Here is a 22,324-nt window from a genome sequence, read left to right as displayed (position 1 = left end):
TGGTGAGTGTATCACAAAGTCTGCTGAGGGAGGTTATCAGGTTAAGTGGGTGGGCAAAACCTTGGTAGGTGGAATATGTCGGGAAAGGTGAGCTTATGCACTTTGACTGGAAGAATAGAAGAGCAGAATATTATTTAGAGACATAGATCTCTACAGTGGAAACAAACCCTTCAATCCAATTAATATCCTAAATTAATCTAGTCCCGCTGGCCAGCATTTGGTCCATATCCCTCCAAACCCTTCCTATTCATATCCCCATCCAGAAGCCTTTTAAATGTTGTAATTGTATCACTTCCTCTGGCAGCTCGTTCCATATACGTACCACCCTCCATGTGAAAAAGTTGCCCCTGAGGTCCCTTTTAAATCTTGCCCCCTCATCTTAAACCCATGCCTGTTAGTTTTGGACTTGCCATCATTTAAATGGAGAAAGATTACAAATACCTACACCATAGAAGGATTTGGAAGTTCTCATGCATGACTCACAAAGAGTAAGCATCCAAGTTAAGTGGGTAATAGTGAACACCAATGGAATGTTGGCGTTTGCTTCAGTGGGGACAGAGTATAGAAGGAGTGAAGTCTTGCTAAAACTATATAAGGTTCTGCTTAGACCACACCTAGAATACTGTGAAGTTTTGGTCAAAGGAAAAGCATTGGAGGTGACCAAGGAAGGGTCACCAGATTGATCCGGACATGGAGGGATTTTCTTAGGAGGAGATGTTGAGTCGTTTGGGTTCTTGCTCATTGGAGTTTAGAAGAATGAGAGGTGTCTTACTGTGAAACATCCAATATTCTTAGGGGACTTGACAAAAAGCAACTAGATTGGATTTGGATATCTGGTCAGCATGGATGAATTGGACCAAAGGGTCTGTTTCCGTGCTATACATCTCTATGACTCTAACTGTTATGGTGCCCACACTGTAAAAACTCGTTTGGTTCATTTATATCTTTTTGGGACAGGAAATCTGCCATTCTCACCTGATCTGACCTACAGAGGCACTGCAAGGTCGTTTGATGTGACAGTATAGAAGTGAAGAGGTTATATTCCGTGTGGGGGAGTCTGGGACCAGAGGACATAACCTTGGAGTAAGAGGTCTGTCACTTAAGACAGATGAAGAGAAATTTCTTCTGAGGCTAACAAGTCTATGGAATTCTTTATTACAGAGGGCTATCAAGGCTGGGTCATTAAGTATATTCAAAGCTGAGATAGTCAGATTTTTAATCAGTAAGGAAATTGTGGGTTAAAGAGAAAAGACAATAAAATGGAATTGAGGATTATCAAATAATCCATAGTTTTATTGAGAAACTTATTAATAATCAAGCATGTTGGTGTGCATTTGTAATCAGATCAGGTAAGAATGGCAGATTTCCCTCCCTAGAGAACATTAGTGAGCTAGATGGATTTTTACAATAATAGACAGTAGTCACATTAAACTAGAGTTTTGTTCCAGAATATTATTGAAATTTAAATTCAGTATATGTTATGGTGGGATTGAAAGCCACATCCCTAGAACGCTATACTTCCTTGCATTTTACTCTATCATCTTGTTGCTCACTCACTCAACCTTTTTCTGTGCAGTGTCTATGTACCCTCCCGTTTACAACACTTAACACACATCAGAGATCGTTAGCAGTAAAACGCTTTTATACATCTAGTAGTTGTGAAAAATGCTGTATAAATGCAAGTATTTTCTTTGAATTTTACAACATGGAAGTTTATTCAACCCGCTTTTCCATTATCTGTTCTCTTGAAAGGTTTGGTTCTACACAAGAAAGTTGCTCCATATTTCTGCAAATTTATCATCTTCAAGTACTTACCCATTTGTCTTTTGAAAGTTACTAAGGAATATAGTTCCAAAGGTTTTTTCAAGCAGTGTGTTCCAGATCCTAATAACATTGAAGGAATTTCTCCTCCAGTTCTTTGCTCTCTGATCCAGTTCACATAGATTTCTGCTTTTACCCTGTGGCACTCGAGCAAGTAATTAGTGCCAATTGTCTATCTTTTTAATTGATTTCTAATCTATTTTGATCATTTTTTCATATCTATGACAACCATTGCTAAGTGTAAACATTAAGTGGTTTATAATAAGTGCTTCAGTGCAGTTTTCAATTTAATAAGGCAAGAGTATTTGATTAAAATTAGCCGTTGAAATTATTTGTGCCATTCAAATTTATTATATTTCACCAGCATTTTTAAAAATTAGGTAGCCAAAAAACAATGTTCACCCATGACACCTTCACAAATGCAGATGTGACAGTAGCTGAAAGTATTTGTTTTACAGAATAAAATCTCCAAAGATCTTCTGACTGATGGAGGTTCAGTCCTTTCTTGACAGACTTTCAGTGAAATATATGATTAACACTGCAGTGCAGAGCAGTATAGTTATGGAGGAGTGTTGCACTATCACAGGCACCAGCATTCAGATGAATCATTTAACCAAGACCTCATCTGTTCTTTCATGTTGGATGTTAAAAAAAAAATCATTCATACTATTATGCAGAAGAACAATGGAGTATCCATGGTGCCCTGGCAATGTTTATCCCACGATCGACATCTGGTTATCATATTGCCATTTGTGAGAGCTTTCTTTGTGCAGTTTAGCTGCTTCATTTCCCAAATTTGAAATGTACTTGCTGTTGTAGAGTACTTAATTTGCTGGAAGGTGCATTCGGACATATGTAGACATTTATTTTCTTCAACCCTCTCCCCTGTCTACTCTAAGCACAAGTGAAGAGCTCATGGCCGCCTTTGTAGATTGAGATTTGAGACCTTCAGTTCAGAACCTCTGCCACTTCCCTCATTTTGTCCAACCCATTCTGTAACATTGAAACAGCTATTACTAAAGTCATCAATTACATCCAGTGGAATTGTGGCAAAGGTAGTGCACTTTTCCTCCTCTTTCTTGACCTGTATGTATCCTTTTGCATGGTTGATCTCACCATCTTCCTCCATTGTCTCCTCATTGTTGTCTAATGGGTTGAGAATGTGCTTGCTTACTCCCTTTCTTCTCTATCTAATCAAAACCAAGGAATCACCTACAATGGTTTAATTTCTCACGACTGTAGTTACCTCTGGTGTCCTCCACGTTCTCTTCTTGGACCCCTCCTATTTCTCATCTGCGGGCGCTTCTTTAATGACATTCTCCAAAAACACAATAGTTCTCACGTATGTGATGATGATCCCGAACTCGACCTCTCAGCATCCCTCTTCACCTTTGCTCTCTGTCTCTAAACTATAGATGCTTTGTCTGCTTCTGGTGTTAAATATTGGGAAAACTAAAACTGTTACCTTTGGACCCCATCACAAACTCCGCTCCCTAACCATTGACTCAGTCCATTCCCTGGAAAATCTGAAAGATTGAACAAGTCTGTTAACATTGTTGGTGAGCTGTCAACTAGATATTCACAGCACCTTAGAACGATCTTTGTTCAGCCCAGTATCCTCTTAGTCTGTCATTGCCTCAGCTCATTGACTGCTGCCATGCACTGTGTATTTATTGCTTCTATTCAACATATTCATGGATTGCTTCCCACATTACTCCATAATCCAGAACCCTGCTGCTGTTAACACTCAGTCGACCATCAACCGCGCACTCCTTGACCCCCTCACTTACACCTGGTCAAACAATTATAAAGACCACGTGTTTGTATTTTTGTGATTTTTTTTTTTAAATGTGGACTGAAATGAGAAAATAAAACTGTTTAGAAACACAGGGGCTTACAAGGATGGCTGCATTTTGAAAGGAAGATATTTGTTACCCATTCTGAAAGCTGTTTGTGTAGCTGAAGATTCAGGCGATGTGCAGATGAACTGGAGCTGAGAGGTTGTTTCCAGGTGAACTTGATGGGTTTGTTGACTAAGCACTGATTATGAACAGCCAACAAAAAGGTGACGGCTTGTCAGGTGAGTGAACAACTTGGGCTATGAGCAAGACAGAAAGAAGCTATTCACCTCTATTAAAAATCTTTCATTTTCAGTTCCCTTCTTCCTTTACCCCATATTTCAAATCTCTGCCAGCCCCATATTCTTCCTGAAGTCCCCAGTTCTCTAATTCTGACCTCTTTAAAAACCTCCAATTCTAATTGCTTGGGCAGTGGTGACTATCCTTTTAACTTGTAAAACTCAGCTTTAGAGTTTACTCCCTAAAATTTTACATTGCTTTTACATGGCTTTCCTTCTCTCAAACTTTCCTTAAAACCTATCTCTAACCATTTGAACGAGTGCTCCCTTTGGAGTTCAGTACCATTTTGCTTTGTAATGCTGCTCGAAGTGCCTCAGGATGCTTTGTCACAGTAAATTCTCGATAGAAATACCAGGTTTTGTTTTTACTGAGGGTACAAAATATATTGTATCGTTAAATATTTTATTTCAAAATCATAAAGTCACAATGAAATTCTTCTGATTTTTAGCCAATTAGTGAAGTCACAGATTTAATCCACAGACATTTGCTTTCAGCGAGGCAATGGTGGAATAGTCACCCTAGATGACTTGAGCTTCACTGAGCAAGGATGGTACAATCTGCCATTTTTTTTTTCCTCAAACCCATCACTGTCCAGCAGCTCCCCTGGTTTGCAATGTATATATTTGGGCTTCGGTTGAGGGGCAGTATCTGTTTTTATTATGGTGCCCCAAGGTGAGGAATGGACTACTACATTAAAAGTGACTGCTCAAAAACTGGAAAGTGCGCCATTAAATCATGGCCAAACACAATTCGGGAGAAAAAGGCAAATTTCAATGGTCATCACAAATTGCACTTTTGTATTTTGAGAATATCTTTTTTTTTCAAAAGAGTTCACGTGTCATTATTTTTTCTTTATTTGTTTTCTCCATCAGGTGGAGAGTTTGTGGAAATTTACAAAATGTGCTATTTAGATTCTTTTGAATTCATGTTTTGTCATATTCAAGAATCAAAATTCATTTGCTGATTTTCCTTCCTGACTGAGCAACTTGGGCTACTTTCACTTCATGTAACTTGCAGTTAAATCAGGACCTGAATTTTGCAGTAATGACAATGAAGTTGCATGCTATGTCTAGCCCATGCAACTTGACTACCACTTCACCCACTGTCTTTATGACTGAGACCACAGCACTTCCCACAAACACCACGTGGACGAGAGAGAATGAGTTAAATGCTGCAGTTTGATCTCCGCAGTTCCTGACGCCATCTGAAGCCTGAAATTAAACTGCAGACTTCTAAACCATCTTGACTGCCCATAACTCTGGATAAATGAACTAAAAACAGGAAATTATTGTACTTGGCAGTTCTGTAATTTAAAAAAAAATACAATTTTGATTTTTGTTTTAGACACAAGGCCGGTTCTCTCCAGAAAAGTTGTGTGGAAATCAGTGATTTCATCTGTTCAAGGTTGTTTGTCACATGATGCTGTAAGAGATGTGCCACAGCTGATTATAAAGTGTAATAATGTGGAGAAAATGGTTCACTGAATTTAAGTACCGTGCTATTAACTTTAAGAGTCAAACACTATTATAACAAATGCTAAAGTGATAGTCTCCATTCTTAGTTTTAAATATCTTAAGTATAACATGTTATGAGAATTTTTCTAGTGGATTCAAGATGATCTCTGCAATAAAGTAGAAACTTTTTTTTTATTTTTCTGTATTTTTGATTTGAGGACTGAAATGGGAAAATCCCTGTTGTAAAAGCCAAATATTATTGAAGGATTGCCACACTTATTCTCTGGGTAGGCATTGTGCACATAGTCCTTGAGTAGTGCTGGTTTCTTCATTGTGTGTGTGTGTGTGTGTGTGTTATCTTTCTCTATTTGTCTGGGTAATGTTGTTTCACCAGGAAGCATTGATTATCATTTATTATTGCTGTGGTGGCTGTTATCATTCTGTTTCTGTTGTTAGGTAGATGTGAACCTCTGGATCTGGTGGTTGATATATGTTCTAACAGGTTTAATTGGAAGCACACTAGCTTTCGGAGCGACGCTCCTTCATCAGGTGATCAGGAGAATCGCTCCGAAAGCTAGTGTGCTTCCAATTAAACCTGTTGGACTATAACCTGGTGTTGTGTGATTTTTAACTTTGTACACCCCAGTCCAACTCCGGCATCTCCAAATCATGATATATGTTCTGTGTAGGTAGCATTTCTTCCTGATCAGCTCTCTGCCCACCAGTTGCAGACATAGCTGTGGTTACGACCCTGTATCTGGACATTCACTTCCACTACAGAGGATTAAAGTGACCGCTACTCCACACAGGTTCCAGGTTGGGTTAAGTTTTGTTGAGATCGGTGAATGTTTGTACCGTGATTGGTTTTCGATGCACTACTCAGACAGTGGTTTGCAACAAGAGCAGATATTGCGAGAGAAACTCAACCGGTCTGGCAGCTTCTGGAGAAAAATGTTCTGAAAAATGTTAACTCTGTTTTCTCTCCACAGATGCTGCCAGACCTGCTGTGTTTCTCCAGCATTTTCTGTTTTTGTTTCTGATTTCCAGCACCCACCGTTCTTTTGGTTCTTGTGTTCAATGATTTTGCAGTTGTGTCAAAATGAAGCTTTGCTTTCTGCCATTTTACCTTGGTCAGTTCACTCAGCTGTTCCTATTTCTGGCTTCCGTAGCTGTTCTTGTAGTTGGTTACTGTTCCTGTGCAGCATCACATTTGTCTTTGTACGCGACTACTTTCCATGCCTTCAGTAGGTGTGTTTCTTAGTTCGAGGATTGTCATGCGTACATCTGTGTGGGATTTGCTTTATTTCTGCTGCTGCCTTGGCCATTCTGTTTGACTGGGGTCAGTGTTGAATTTCCCAATCTTTCATGAAGCGACTGAATCTTTCACTCATGAACTGAGGGTCATTGCCACTCGTAACGATGTCAGGAATGTCACAACAGCTGAACTATCCTTTTAGGTATTCAACAACAGCTGCTGAAATTATCAAAATCAACTCATCCACCTCCCAATGGTCAGGAATAGTCATCTGCTATGACAAGATATTCAGTTCCTGCGAAGGTTGAGAGATCTACTCTCAACTTCATCTATTGTCTGTTGATGATGTTGTATGTCATCAGTGCCTCTCCACCTGGCATTTTACAGTGGACCATCCCAGGCTGTCAATCCATATCTATTTACCCAATTTAATCACAGTTACAGATAAGTCCTCAATACTGTCTGGCCATTCATTTATCACAATTTTCAAAAGCTCAAGTTTTTGCATGTAGTTTGAGCGAGGTGATGTGTATCAGTTATATTCAGTATCTCTGCTGGCTACATAATTTCCAGGGCATGAAGAAATGCTGCTTCATGTTGAATCTGGAAGGTTTCACAGTCTGTTGGAGTGCCGTCTACTTCCTTCATTGGGAGTGCTGCTCGCGACAGCGAGTCCGTAATATGCATCTGCTCCCCTTTCTTATGTGTCACATTCAGATGACATCTCCATAACTGAAGTAACATTCTTTGCAGATGCCTAGTAAAAGTTGAGGAAGACACTTTGAAGCAGTTTGTGTTGGACTCGCCTGTCACTTTGTCCCTTTCAAGTGGGTATTGGTGAAAATGTTCACGAGCAAAGACAATGGCCTTGGCACTCTTTCTTACCACACACTGTCAAATGCAGTCATCCTAAAAAGTGTCTTTTGTGCATTTTTGGACCAAGACTATAATTGAGCCAGGAGTTATGGCCCTGATGGGATCTGAACAAAGCATCAATGAGCTAATTATGCTATTGCAAGTTCTTGAAAGCTGGAAAGTTATTGTATCTGGTGTCTTTGCAGTTTTTAATACTTTTTGAGTGAATTGAATTTGGGGTGAAGCATCTTTGAAATTAGGGAGTTCAGAATGAGGCTGAGAGAGACCAGTGCTGCTGATTTAAAGAAGTTTGCAAATGCTTCAACCTCATCTCTTGCACTGCCTTGTAGGTCTCTCTGATCTCTGGAAGTAGGGATGTATATGGCTCCACGTCCTCCACTCCCGACATACATGACTCAGTGTGGTAGGACTGTAAAGTTTTGACCTGATCTGTTGTGGGATCACCCAGCATGCAAGGAGAACTGGTTAGATTCTCTTCTATTAGAGATAATTATTACAAAATTTGGTGTTTAGTGGATAATGATATTGCATATTAGATTTCAGAATTGCAAATTGGAAGATTAATTACAGATCAACTGGTCATTTAAAGCAGCAAAGAATCTGTTAAGAGGACAGTGCAATGTTGGTTAGCGTTTTGGAGATAGTTTCAATTCTAATGTGTAGATACTCAAATAAGCCATTCGGCCCCTTACCTGTTCCATCATTCAGTCAGAATAGTTGAAATATTGTCATTTATCCACCTCACCAGTTGAAACCCTTACCTGACAAAACACTTCTGAAGCACTGAATGGCCAAGCTCTAGTTAGAAGTTTCTGTCTCCTCATGGAAGAGGAAATACTTTCATACTTGCTACCTGAGTGAATCATTTTCTTTATAGGCACCATTCCTGATGTATAATGCTCAAAGCAATAAATGTCAAGTTTATGAAACCTGCACTCCTATTTGAGGCCTTGCAGTCATTATAACCTGGTCACTCATTCTGTTGAATCTGCACTGCACTCTCTCCAAGGCAATTGTACCTGTTCTGAGATGCAGCACCCAGGACTAAAGGCAATACTCCCAGCTGAGCTCAGACTTCCTGTCAAACCGAAACATCACTTCCTCTCCTCTGTATTTCAGGCCTATTGAGATAAATGCAAATATTCTATTAGTCTTTTTTGATATTTGCTTTGTAGCCAGCCACTAGTTTTAGTGATTTATGTACACCGACATCTGAAATCAATGTAGATGCCTGCACATTTCCTCACACTGAGCTCCATTTGCCAACTACTGAATCTGTTGGTTGTTTTTTTAAAGTTCTGCTCCATCTGCATTGGTTATTGTGCCTCCCCTTTTAGTACCATCTACTAACTTTGATGTATGATACTCTATCCCTTCAGTGATGTTCATGTGAAAAGCTGAAGCCTTGGCATGAGTCCCTTGGGAAGACTTGTGGCCTATTTTGTTCTACCAAGTCTATTTAATATGCTACCAGGACCTTTATTACCATAGTTTTCTCGTATAACCATGCTTTGTTAGTTACCTTTTACAGTCATTAGTAATCGATCTTTTTATTTGCTATGTGTCTCATTTGTAAAATGTTTTGTTCCAATACATTTTGTACAGATTATATCATTGTCTAAATGCCAGAAATACACTTCCTTTGAAAATCCAATTGAAGAGAATTTCAAAGAATATGCTTTTTGAACGCAAACACCACAATAATGAAATGAGACTTCAGAGAGTAAACACTGAAAGCCCACATTCCATAATAACAAACTGATGAGTGCTCACACTGCCCTGGACATCTCTGCACCAAACCACAAAGGCAGTCATAGTATCATTAAACTAATCTTGATTTTATCCTTAGAATTATTTAACTGATTTGTTTGCGGCATCTGTTAACCAATGATTGTGAAGACTCACGAGAGAAATTTGTATATTATTCATAGCATTAAATATGACTCTGCATACGCAAAATCAATTATAAGAAATGGCCATTGAGCAGATCAAATCCATTCTGAGGAAGGGTCACTGAATCTGAAACGTTAACTCTGATTTCTCTCCACAGATGCTGCCCGACCTGCTGAGCCTTTCCAGCAATTTCTGTTTTTGTTTTAAGGTCCAACTGTCCCATTAAAGCTTCTAGCTGCTTTGATGCTTTGGAATTAGCAGGTGGAATTTTCCTGCTCTAGGTATGGCTCCTCAATGTGTTCCTGCCACTGATTGCATCCCCCAGTGGCAGGGAGGGAAACTTGTCAGCTTTTTGCTAAGTGGAAGCAGGAAGCCAGTTTGCACGCTTCAGACCGAATTACCCATTTGTTAGCATTTTGCGAGTGGCCAAGTTATTTGCCTGCATGTGTTGGTGGTTGTTAAAGTAATTTAAAAGCTCCTTAATGCCAGTTAAAAGAGGCCAATTGGGATCTGCCAGTGAGATTCCAGGCTACCACAGAAGCTGGTTTCATTGTTTTGATACAGTCTCCTTGCCTTGTGATCTGGATCGACATCAAGGTCCTGCCTATCTGGAGGCAGTGGGCAGCTGTGGGGATGTCCCATTGATGGGATTCACCGATGAACCCACCCCTACTTCCCCTAATGTGCCCTAGCTGCAATTTAAATATTGGGGAGTAAGAGCGTGCCTCTGTTTTGAGCTGTCCTGCCCCTCACATTTCTTCCATTGGAGTTTGCTACCCTTTTCAGGCTGAGTGGCCTCCAGCTTTGAGAGCTTGTTGTCCTTTATTGGATAAAGAGTTTGTCCTCTGTCCATTAATTTTCTGTCGAGGGACAATGGTTGTGTTCCACAGTTTGGCCCTCTGAGCCTGACAGCGGGTTTCAGAAGTCAACGTTTCAGGTATATCCCTTCTTCAGAACTGTGGGTAGGTGTAGGGGGTGCTGCAGATAATGGGAGTGGCAGGAGCAGGGTGAGGAAGTGGGGAAGACAGGTAGAGGGTATGACCGGGTTAGTCAGTGGGAGGAATTAATCCGGTAGGTGGCAGGGAGGAGGGGTGGGTCCTGAAGAAAGTTTACACCTGAAACGTTGACTTCACCAACTGATGCTGCCTGCCTTGCTGTGTTCTTCCAGCCTCCTGTCTGTCTACTTTGGATTCTAGTATCTGCAGTTTATTTTTGTCTCTAAACAAGTGAGTTCTAGAAGCCTGTAGGGAAAATTCAGCCCTTGGAAGTCCAGCTGAATTCAAATGTCAGTTGAGACCTAGTGTTCAAACCCAGATAGTTGGTTGCACATGCTGTTTGGCATCTCCAGTGCCCTGGAAGAACATCAACACAGTACAAGGTCATTAGTGATCTTCTCAGAATAGAAACTATTATAGATGTGGAAGGACCTATCACGTGATCGTGCTGCCGTATGACTTTGGTGTAGATAGACCCACAACTGCAGGTGGCATTATTCCCATTTGTCTATCTGGTCTAAATTGTCTGTGAAGAATATTATTTTGTTAGCAGAGTTATTTCTCGATGACGTACAACTCCCTGTGAAGAAAGTTGAGGATGCTAATTCATAATAAATCTAATTGTAGCAGGAGGAAAGAGTAATTTTGTCTCTCACTAATGCAGTACTTGGAAACTTTCAGTGTCAAACTCAGCACCAGCATTTTTGGAGCTATGATGCCACTTTTATGTTGAGGCAATGACAACACCAAAAACACAGCAAAAACTTACCGATGAACTTATTTTCACTGAGGACTCCATGCTGTTGCCCCACACTTGCCAGACCTGCAATGTATAACAACACGTTTCTGAGGTGCAAACTCTTCAGATTAAAAATTAGCTTGAAAAGTGAAGACCTGCATCAGCCTGTAGTCCACAAAGAATATAAGCCATTCAGCATTGTCCTCAATACCACGCAGAAGAACATCTTTTTCAACGATGGCATCAAACAAGATGAAGTGGATAATAGGTTTTCTAAAGGAAATAGCGTATTCTGCAGACACTAGAAACAAATAGGGAGCAACCACATCCTGAGAACATAGACCAGACTCAAAATCTACAAAGCTGTTGTCCTCACCTCTTCTCCATCCAGCTTGTGCCAAGTCTCGGGTCCTACATTGTCATCGTGTTGCTTTCAAGTGCACTTCTATCAGTGTTAGCTCTGCAGTATCAACTGGCAAGACCACATCACAATCATTTTGAAGTCTTGGAAACAGCTAATGTCACTGACACCAAGGCCATCCTCCTGCAACGTTAATTGTATTGGGTGGCTCATGTTGAATAGATGAATGACAGCTGTCCAAGATCGTGCCATACAGTGAACTGACCACTCTAAACAGAAGAGCACCATGCAAGCGTTTCAAGGAGTCCCTCTCTGTGTACCACATCGACCATCGCCAGTGAACAGCTCAGATCAGGGATCATGCCTTTGGATGCTACATTAAGAATGCTACAGAGACTGAGCAAAGAGCCAGCACATTAAGGAAGGACAGATCCAATTGTTCACAACAGCAACTACAGCCTTCACTTGCCCATTCTGTGGAAATGTCCGTCACTCACTGATAGCCCTGACTAAGCAACCTGCAACCAATGAGTACATGCTTCCTAAAATCATCTGTGAAGAGAGAGATTGATCCAGGAGCTGCTTGCTTTATTCAATTTCCACGTTCTGGGTGCAGAGAAGTGGTTATTGCAATTTGCTCAGAATACAAATTTAAGTCTGTCATTTTGTTGTTTTGTGGTGTGAATAAAGCTTTACGAGCAAAATAATGTAAATAAGAGTACTGAAAGTTCTTGACTGTATAGTAGCTGATTTTTGTTTACTCTATAGACAGATGGTCTGGTAATCTAATTTGTTATTTGTCCCATAAGAAAGATATTTTATATCCAAATGGATTATTCACTTGTGCCTTCTACATTTGGACTATTTTCCATATTTTTGATTGCTCTATTTGCTCCTGGTATATTAAATTAAAGTAAAATTGCCATAATTCTACAGGACCCATAGGGCTGCTTCTCATCAGAGTCAGAGGTAACTGGTGGTGGTTTAACCTGAGGGCCACCACGTTTCAGGCAAAATGGGGGAAGAGGGGGGAAGGTTTGAAAAGAAGAGTTCTTCATGGTAACCTCAGGTAGTGCGGTATGAATAATAAATATTTTGATGAGGAATGTTAATATTCCTTATATCTACCATCCTAGTTTTCCAAACTTAATAAATATTAAGGATAATGAAATAACTTAGTGCATTAGTTTCTATCAATTAGAGTGATCTATGTTACTTGGGAACTGAAGTAACGTTATATCTCTGTGATTTACAGGCTCTAGGCAGTCATTGTGAAATTTGTCAGTTCTCGTCTGGGCCATTGGATGGGAATAGACGTAGGTTGGGGTGTTCCAAGAATTGAAAGTCCCCTTTATTATAGTTCACCAGTTATTCTTCGCCAGTTTGAATCTTCATTCTGCACAGATCACTTTTTCAGGTCAGATAGAAAAAGAGTTGGATGGAAGAAGAGAAAACTGTAAATATGTAAATGTATGTATTTTTGTGTGTTTAGGTTTTGACTGCGTGTTTATCATTGGTTGTCTTTGAGACTCTTTTGAGTGTAACTACAAGTTGCTGGTGAGTAAACACTTCATTACCAAAGTACATATTCAGACAAGTGTGATTGTGGCACAGTGCTGATTCTGTTTTTCTTTTTACACTGGAAAAAATTGCAATGCCCACCATTTTTAAACATTATTTTTTCTTAAATTATACATGCTGTTATCATAAAGCTGCGCAACAGCATCTTGCCACTCAGGAGGCCACTAGGCAATAGATGCCCATCAAACAAATGGTATGGTATTCCAGTGGTGGGACGTATTTGCACGAACTGCATTGAATGTTCAAGAAGGGCTTAAAGGATCCATTATCCGACAAAAATCTCTCAACTATATGTACTTCTTGTTGTTCTTTTCTTCTTTATTAAATTTGTTTGGTCCATAGACAGGAGAATCTGATGGTCCAACTTGTAGCAGTATAATTACGACTTCCTGCTAGACGGCAAAGTACAGATCATGGGCAATTTCTATTATGAATGTAGAAAATAAATTGTAATGGCAATTTAAATACAGAAAATCCAACATTTAATTGAATTCTATTTGTGTTACACCTTTCTTTACTTTTTACCTTTACCAGCTCACTTGCATTGCCATCACCCATTTTATCACCCATTTTATCATTCAAATTGTCTAGGCTTCCACTTTGTTCAGACATTTTCCCTGAGTCTTTTACACCACCAACCCCCAGGGACTCTTCCTTCCCTGTCTCTGTACTTAATTAATTACCTGTTTAAATGTCTAAGTGCTTTCCAGCCTTGTTGAAAGATTGTTGATCTGAAACATTAACACTGTTTCTCTCCCCACAGATATTGCTTGGCATTCTGAGTTTTTCCAACTTTTGCTGTTTTAATTTCTTCTTGTCTGTTGTGATGTAGTAATCTACACCCTCTGACTCCAGCTCACACAGAGATTCATGGCCATGGAGAGGTTGCAGAGATTTGCCAGAATAGGGCAGGAACAAAGGACTTCAGTTATGGTGGGAAACTGGAAAGGCTCGGATGATTTGACTTATAGCAAGAAAGGTTAAGGGGAGATTTAATGGAGGCGTTCAAAATTTTGATAAGGAGAAAATGTTTCTATTGGCATGAGAGTCGTTAACTTGAACACAGTTTTGAGATAATTGGTGAAAAACCCAGGGGAATGATGAGAAGATTCTGTTTTTGCACAAGTTGTTATATTCTGTAAGAGCCTGAAAGAAGAATAGAATCCAATTCAGTATATCTCTCAAAAGGAAATGGTATCTGTGTGGCCATCTGCCAGGGTGTGCTCCTCACCACCCCTACCCCCACAAAATATATTTTGCCACATCTACTCCTCTTCTCTACCTCCCTACCTCCTCTTACACCCACCAATGTGAATGGGATGGTGTGGACCATTCATGTATATATTTATTGCTGGAGCAGCCTCTCAAAGGATCTGGTTTTTCCTTTTCTGATAGCCTACTTTTTTTTTATTCCTACCATTGCCTATATTTCTCTTCCGTCTCCAATTTATCTGCTTTTTACGCCACCCCAGCCCCAGTACGCACTTACCTTTGCTCTCTCCCTCCAGTTTTCCCCTTCCGCTTCCTACTCTCCTCTCACTCCTTCCAATCTGCCCTCCTGTCCTGCTCTTCTCCTTTCTCCTCCCCTCTGCTGTCTTTTCCCCCCTCCCTGTCATCCTCTTTAGAAACTGAGCTTGTAAGCTGGTATGGGATGCGATAATATTCGCTTGACCCCAAACACTGATAAACCATTTGTCATGTAAGAACACGTTCAAACATGTGCAAAGTCAGCCATCAGTAATAATGAAGATGGACTGAGATTTAAAGTTCCTTTGTGATTAAAAGCTAGCAGTGTTATAAATTACGCTGAACCCAGCTCCCAAAGCAGGAATTGGTGATGCAAACTGAAATGAATGACTGATCTCTGATCAACACTCAGCTTGATAGTGAGACTTCAAATTATGTTTTAAAGCATTCCCACTATAGGGGATGTTTATTTAAGAAATGTGGGAGAAGGAAACCAGGGAATTATAGACTAGTTAGTTTAACATCTGTTCTTGGGAAATGGCTGGAATCTATAATTAAGTAAAGGATGACTGAAGCTTTTCAGCTGATCAGGGAGAGTCCATACGGATTTGTAAAGAATAGGTCATGCCAGATGAATCTGATTTGAATTTTTTGAAGCGGTGACAGGAGAATATCTGTGTATGTTATTTATAAGGACATCCAGAAGGCAGTTAATAGAGTCCCTCATAAGAGATTGCAATCTAATGTTGAAGCTTGTGGAATTGATGACCTGGGTAAATAAATTGCCTGAGAAGAAGGAGACTGAGAGTAGGGGTTATGGATAAGTGTGAGTGATAATGTCCCACATGATCTGTGTTTTGGTCCAGCTGTTCACTTGGTAATTTAGATGCAGGAACAGAAAGTCACATATCCAAATTTGTCCATGCCACAAGTAAAGGCAACATTATAACTTCCCATTTACACTTCTGATGTTGATGTTGATAGAGGATGTGAATGGGCAAAGCTATGGCAAATGGATTTTAATGCAAAGTTTGGATATAAAGATAAACCTAAAAAGATAGAGCACGATACCTTCTGAAGGCATTTGGTATGCTTTCCTTTATTGGTCAGAGTATTGAGTACAGGAGTTGGGAGAACATGCTGCAGTTGGGAGGACATTGGTTAGGCCACTGTTGGAATATTGCATGCAATTCTGGTCCTTCCTATCGGAAAGATGTTGTGAAACTTGAAAGGGTTCAGAAAAGATTTACAAGGATGTTGCCAGGGTTGGAAGATTTGAGCTATAGGGAGAGGCTGAACAGGCTGGGGCTGTTTTCCCTGGAGCATTGGAGGCTGAAGGGGTGACCTTATAGAGGTTTATGAAATTGAGGGGCATGGACAGGGTAAATAGGCAAAGTCTTTTCCCTGGGGTCAGGGAATCCAGAACTAGAGGCCATAGGTTTAGGGTGAGAGGGGAAAGATATAAAAGAGACCTAAGGGGCAACTTTTTCACACAGAGAGTGGTACGTGTATGGAATGAGCTGCCGGGGTAAGTGGTGGAGGCTGGTGCAATTGCAACATTTAAGAGGCATTTGGATGGGTATATAAATTGGAAGGGTTTGGAGGGATATGAGCCGGGTGCTGGGAGGTGGGACTAGATTGGGTTGGGATATCTGGTCGGCATGGACGGGTTGGACCGAAGGGTCTGTTTCCATGCTGTACATCTCTATGACTCTACGAATTGTGAATACTCAAAAAAAGGAGATCCCACAGAGATTTGGAAGTTACAGGTACACAGCCTGCTTAAGGTATCATGAGCAGGTACAGACTGAACAATATGCCTAATATCTCGAGGACTAGAATATAAGAGGTCAAGGTCCAGCCATACAAGGTCTTGGTTGGTCACCCCTGCAAAGATCTGTGATTCTGGATACCATACATTAAAGTGGAGGGAGGGAGTGTAGGTTTAGCAGAGTGATATGTGAAATTCAGTAACTAAATTATATGGGGAGATTACATTAACTAAAATTATATTCAGGGAACTTAGATATTTCTTGGGTGTTTTATTTGAAGTTCTCAAGACATTAGGGGGAATGGATTGGATGGTTGGTGAAAATCTATTTCTGTCGGTTGGTGAGTAAAATATTAATGGGCCTGATCATAAAGTTACAGCCTAAAGGTTTCAAGAGTAAAACTGGGGGGAAAAAAACAGCTTCACGTAAATGATGGCATGAGTTTGGAATTATTTTCTGCAAATGGCGATTGATGCTAAATCAAAAAAATTGAGATTGATTGTTTGAAAGCTAAAAATGTCTATGCAGAGAGTTCAGTTAGGCAGGTATTTGGATTTAAATGGCAGATCAGCCATGATCTCATTGAAAGACAGAACAGGCTTGAGGGGCTGAATGGCCTCCCCCCGTTCGTATGACCCAACCCTGAAGCAGCTCTATACACTAATCTTGCTGCACTCTGCTCAGGAGTGTGACAGTATGGACTATGGCTGTATCCATACTCAACTTGTGGGGAACAACGTGCACCTGTGAAAGTGTGGGAGTACCAGTTTGTTTGTCTCTAATCGGTTTAACATTGCCTGCTTTAGTAAAGATAGGATTTCGTCCAACCTGTTTTTTTTTATATAAAAGAATTCAGCATCCATAATGACAAGTTCCTGCTGGAGGATATAAAATTAGAATAAGAAGCTGGGGATGCTTCTCAACTGAAGCAGAGGAGTAGAAACCTTGCTTGGATGATAGCAGTAACGGCTGAAACATTTGGCTCTATTGCAGCTGTAAGACTGGGATATAAAGTGAAGCATAGATGTAATACTGTTTAATAACACCCACTCCCAATGCACCCCCTGTTTTCCTGCCACCAAGAACAATTTCTAACTGAGTCAAGTAGTTCAGTGTGAACAGAGAACGACGTATCTGCAAAGTTGGTTGAAGAAATTTTGCTAACTCTTGAGAAAGATTAATGTGTGAAGGAGGATTGCTTGAGAAAGTGATTTAAAAACAAATGGGGCTGGGTCACCCTGAGCCCGTGTAGTTAGTTCGTCTACAAGACAATAGTTGCATTCTGGTGCAACCCCACATTACAGAAAAATTGCACTTTAGAAACGATGCTTAAAGTGTTGGTTCTGTCATTGTGTAGGAGCCAACACACGTTTTAGAAGTACACGCTTTAGAACCAGCGTCCCCAATTCATCAGTCGCATTACAGTGAATTAGTGTTGACTAAATGCGCATTATAGCAGAACGACTTGCATGCCATTGTTTCACCTGTGCAAGCTCAATTTGAGTTGGACCCAAACTAATGCAAAATCAGGTTGAGTCATTGCCAATGTATTTCTCATAGTTTTTAGGATATTTGTTCAAAACTATCATGGTTTTGCTAAAGTGAGCAGTCTACATGGGAATTAAAGGATGTTTTGAGTTGGGATTTGGGGAACTTTCTAGGATCCCTGTATTGAAGGAGGTTACTGTGAACTGATCAGAGAGTATCTGACCTGAAGACATTTAGGGCTGACATTTCCGAGGAGTTTATTTTCCACTGAATTTTCTTACCTTTTTGAGTGTAGAAATTAGCCCCCAAAATGGATCTATTCAATCGAAGTTTGGATTTGGTTAATTCAGCTCCATAACACAGGAAGGTCACAGACACTGCATACAGGCCACCAGATAATTAGTAAGAGCCTGAAGTTAGACTGGAGGTAGCTAGTGATGTGTTCCCGAGAGAAGGCTCTTAAACAAGATCAGTGAGATGGGAGGGTGGTGGAGTTGGACAGTCAAGGCAGGAGGAAGAAAGGGTAAAGCTCAGGAAGAGAGAAGCTCAAGCTTTCTTTTGTTGGGTCAGAAATGAGAAAACAACTTGCCTAGTCTGCTCTGGTCTGCTGCCAGATTTTGCCACAGGATTTAGCACTTTGCAGGTCTCCTGATCCTTCGAGTTAAACAATGTGATGCAACATGATTTTAAATTAGGGCCCTCCTTGGTTGAGGTCAATCCCCAACAATCCTGACAGTAAAACTACTTGGGAGTGGGGGAGAACCTGTCAGCAATGCGATACCATCATCTTAATATCCTCCTGTCTCTGTCAGAAGCCAGGTCTCAGACTTTACATATTAAGCAGACAGCAGCTGCTCATCCCCAACCACAGATTACGGGAATTGTTCGTATCAGTCTCTGACTGTAGAACTCTTCTGTGCCTTTTGTCAATCCATTTTGAAATTTTAATTGACTTTGAGTTACCTTGGAATGTACTTAATTGCTTGCTGCTTCAGAACAATAATGTTTTGTGATATAAACTTCATTACTGAAGAGAAGACCCTGCCCTGTTGTGTTGAAACACGTTTGCAAAGAAAAATGAAATAAGTGATCATTAAATATTTACGAAGATTGCTCAAATGCCTAACTGCACGATTGTCATTAAGAAGGATATTAGAGTGAAAAACAGCAGAGTGCAGTGTGTGTGGAGTTAATGCTTCATTTTGCTCACTGTAACAATGATTGTGAATAATGATCTCACGGAAAACACTGCTCAACAGAGGGACCAAAGGTGAGCAGGACACAGGCAGCTGAGGTGAATCAGTGGAAGCCAGCCATGAGACTGGCAATGTTTTCTTTTCCTTAACTCAGGCCGTTGGGATGGGTGGGGGAGGGAGGAGGAAGGGGGAGGGGCTGGGGATTCAAAATAAGGGCACCACATTACTGACAAGCTCCCTCCCTGGATCAGTTTACTGTCAGGATTGGAGGATTGACCTCAAACAAGCAGGAGCTGAATGTCAAAATGTTATCAGTGTTGCAACATGACTTTAACTGTGCGGAATCTAGCAACTGATCAGAGCATAGCCACGCCACTGGGGGCTCTGCAGAAACCCACAGGTTCCAATTGGGGCAAAACAGCAAGGGACTGTGGGACTGGGCATAGCAGAAGGAGAACAGCAGAACAGTCTTTACATTAAAAACAAATGAATAGAATAAAATAAGTAACAATCTTAGTCTAATAAAATAGCTATAAAATAATAAACAAAATAACCTTTTGGAAGGTCATGAATGTGCAGATTTACCAGATCATTCCAGGAGCAGGGTAGATTTTAGCCGCCAAATTTGGTTTAGTGGAAGACAACAGCATTGTGGTATTGTTGCTGGACTGCTCATCCAGAAACCCAGCCAATACCTAGGGACCCTGCTTCAAAGCCTACCACTGAAAATGGTACAACGTTGAATTGGGGAAAAAAATCTGTGATTAAAAGTCTTTGAAGACCATGAAACGGATGCCAATTGGTTTAAAAAAAAAAAAAAATCTGATTCCCTAATGTCCTTTCAGGAAGGAAATCTGCCGTCCTTACCCAGTCTGGCCTACATGTGACTCCAGACACAGAGCCACGTGCTTGACTCTCTGCTCTCCTAAAATAGAGTAGCATGCCTCTTAGTCGCCACAAGCCAGGTAGGCAGGGTTGTGAAGAAGGCATACAGGCTTCATTAGCCAGGACATAGAATATAGGAGCAAATTTGTTGAACTTCCATAAAACCATGTCAGCTCTGTTTGATTATGTTAAGTTTTTCTAAGTATTCTGTTATTTTCTTCCTTAACAATGTACCATAGCATTTTCCCAAAGACAGTTTCCTGATTTCTGTCTCCCACCCTTCCTGAACAGGGCCATTACATTAGCGGTTTTCCAATCTGTTGGAATCTTCCCGAAATCCAATGAATTCTGCAATATTTCAACTAATGCCAGTCTTCTCTCTGCAGCCATTTTCTTTTAAATCCTTGGATGTAGACCATCAGACCAGAGTAATTTATTTTTCTCCCTTTAGTCCCATTAGTTTGTCAACTGTTTTGTCCATTGGGATAGAGTCTATATCTTTCTTCCCATTAGCATCTTGCTTGTCTGATAACTTTGGGGTGTTTATACTGTCCTCCAACATGAAGACTGATGCAAAATATTTATTTAAATTATCTGAAATTTCCTTGTTCCTTAATTTCAATTCCAAAGTTAAATTCTCAAAGAGTCCCACAATTAGATCAGCTACTCTCTTTTTATATATTGTAGAAGCTCTGCTGTTTGTTTTTATATTTCTTGCCTTTTTTTTTCATGATCAGTTTTCTCTCTCAGCATTTCAATAATGCTTTGTATGCCTTTGGTTTTGATTGGATACTCTTCTTGACCATCTTTATTAATCGCGGTTAGTTCATTATTCTCATCGATGACTCCTTTTTGACTGGAATACATTTTCCTGAGTGTTATGAAACATCTGCTTAAATGTCTGCTACCGCTCATCGACTTTCTCATTAGCCTATTTTCCCAACCTGTTTTAGACAATTGTATCTTCACACCTCTGTAATTGTCCTTATTTTAGCTGAGGAATCTGTGTTGAGGCCTTTGTTGGTCTCCCTCAAACTGTATTTGAATTCTACCATGACTGCTAGCCCCTAGATGGACTTTAATTACAAAATCTCTCATTAATCTTACCTCATTATACATTCTGCATCTAAAATGGCCTGGTCCTAGGTAGTTTGTGCAACACATTGCTCTATAAACAGTCCCTGATGTACTCTACAAATCTGTCTTCCACGTAACCTTTGTTATGTGGAAAACATAACGTGGAATCTAACCATGTAGATTCAAATCACTCATGACAATTGTAGTGCTGTTCTTACGAGTCTCCATTATTTGCAGATTTTTACTTTATCCCACAGTGAGGAGACTCTTTAGGAACTAGAAACAATACCCTTCTTTCTCTTGCTATTCCTTATTTCCACTCGAGTTGATTTCACATCATGATCTATTGCCCCAGATCAACACTCACCACTGCATTGATACAATCCTACATTAACAATGCTACCACCCCCCCCCCCCCTTTCCTGTCACTCTAATTATCGTTTCATCTTTTCACTATCCTGCATCTCTGCTCTCTCCTTCCTTTGTGATTTTTGAAACTTCGTTTAATTGAAACCACCCCCGAATTAAAACGTTTAAAGTCCTATCTTTAACCCTAGCTATACAACTCGTCAGGATGCTGGTCCCAGTGTGGTTCAAATAAAACCCGTCCTAACAGAACTGCAGCCAGTGTCCCATAAACCAGAATCCATTTCTCCTGCTCCAGTCTTCGGGACTACACAGTTACCTCCCTAATCTTATTTACCAAACACCGATTTGCACTTGACTCAGGTAGTAATCCCATGATTACCCTTTTAGTTCTGACTTTTAGTTTAGTCCCAATCTGCTCATATTCCTTCAGCAGAAGCTCTTAGCCCTACCTATGTCATTGGTACCTATGTGGACCACGAGAGCTGGATCCTTCATCTTAGACCATAAGATGTAGCAGCAGAAGTAGGCCATTCAGCCCATCACATCTGCTCTGCTATTCAACAAGGTCCTGTCTAGTTTAATAATCCTCAACCAAAAACAGCAGATACTGAAAAAGCTCAGCAGGTCTGGCAGCATTTATGAAGCGAAATCAAAGTTAACGTTATTTGTCCGGTGACCCTTCCTCAGAATTGATAATCCTCAACTTGATTTTCCTGCCTTTTCCCTCTAACCCTTAATTCCCTTACTGATATCTGTACCTACTAGTTCATATTCCTCTGCAGTCCAGAAGAAATGCCCTGAGGGCGGGATGGCCCAAATGACCACCTCCTGGGCTGTAACAATTCTGTGACTCTGTGAAGTTCCTGTCAGCTCCTTCCAGGGTGGATGTGGAAAAGTCTAAAACTTGGGGTCATGATTTAATAATAATAGTTTGCCCGTTTAGGAGGTGGGGCTAAA

At 40.4% G+C, this 22,324-nt stretch overlaps 1 protein-coding gene across 9 annotated transcripts in view; it reads left to right on the top strand.

The window, feature by feature from the left end:
• LOC122548968 (transmembrane protein 241-like) overlaps window positions 1–22,324 on the top strand; it is a 120,776-nt gene that overhangs the window by 81,754 nt on the left and 16,698 nt on the right. For 2 of the 9 annotated variants that reach the window (XM_043688004.1, XM_043688005.1), the window contains exon 14: window positions 13,025–13,089. The exons of 3 other annotated variants lie outside the window; for them this stretch is intronic. In XM_043688004.1, coding sequence (XP_043543939.1) covers window positions 13,025–13,089 — 65 coding nt within the window. Of the gene's footprint in view, window positions 1–3,703; window positions 5,694–9,594; window positions 9,605–11,096; window positions 11,191–13,024; window positions 13,090–22,324 lie in introns of those variants that run through there. 4 more of the 9 variants (XM_043688011.1, XM_043688008.1, XM_043688009.1 and 1 more) reach the window with 4 other exon arrangements.

Source organism: Chiloscyllium plagiosum, chromosome 4, assembly GCF_004010195.1.
Source record: "Chiloscyllium plagiosum isolate BGI_BamShark_2017 chromosome 4, ASM401019v2, whole genome shotgun sequence".
Lineage (NCBI taxonomy): Eukaryota > Metazoa > Chordata > Chondrichthyes > Orectolobiformes > Hemiscylliidae > Chiloscyllium > Chiloscyllium plagiosum.
The sequence above is the reverse complement of the archived record's forward strand: the minus strand, read 5'-3'. Positions and strand labels throughout refer to the sequence as shown.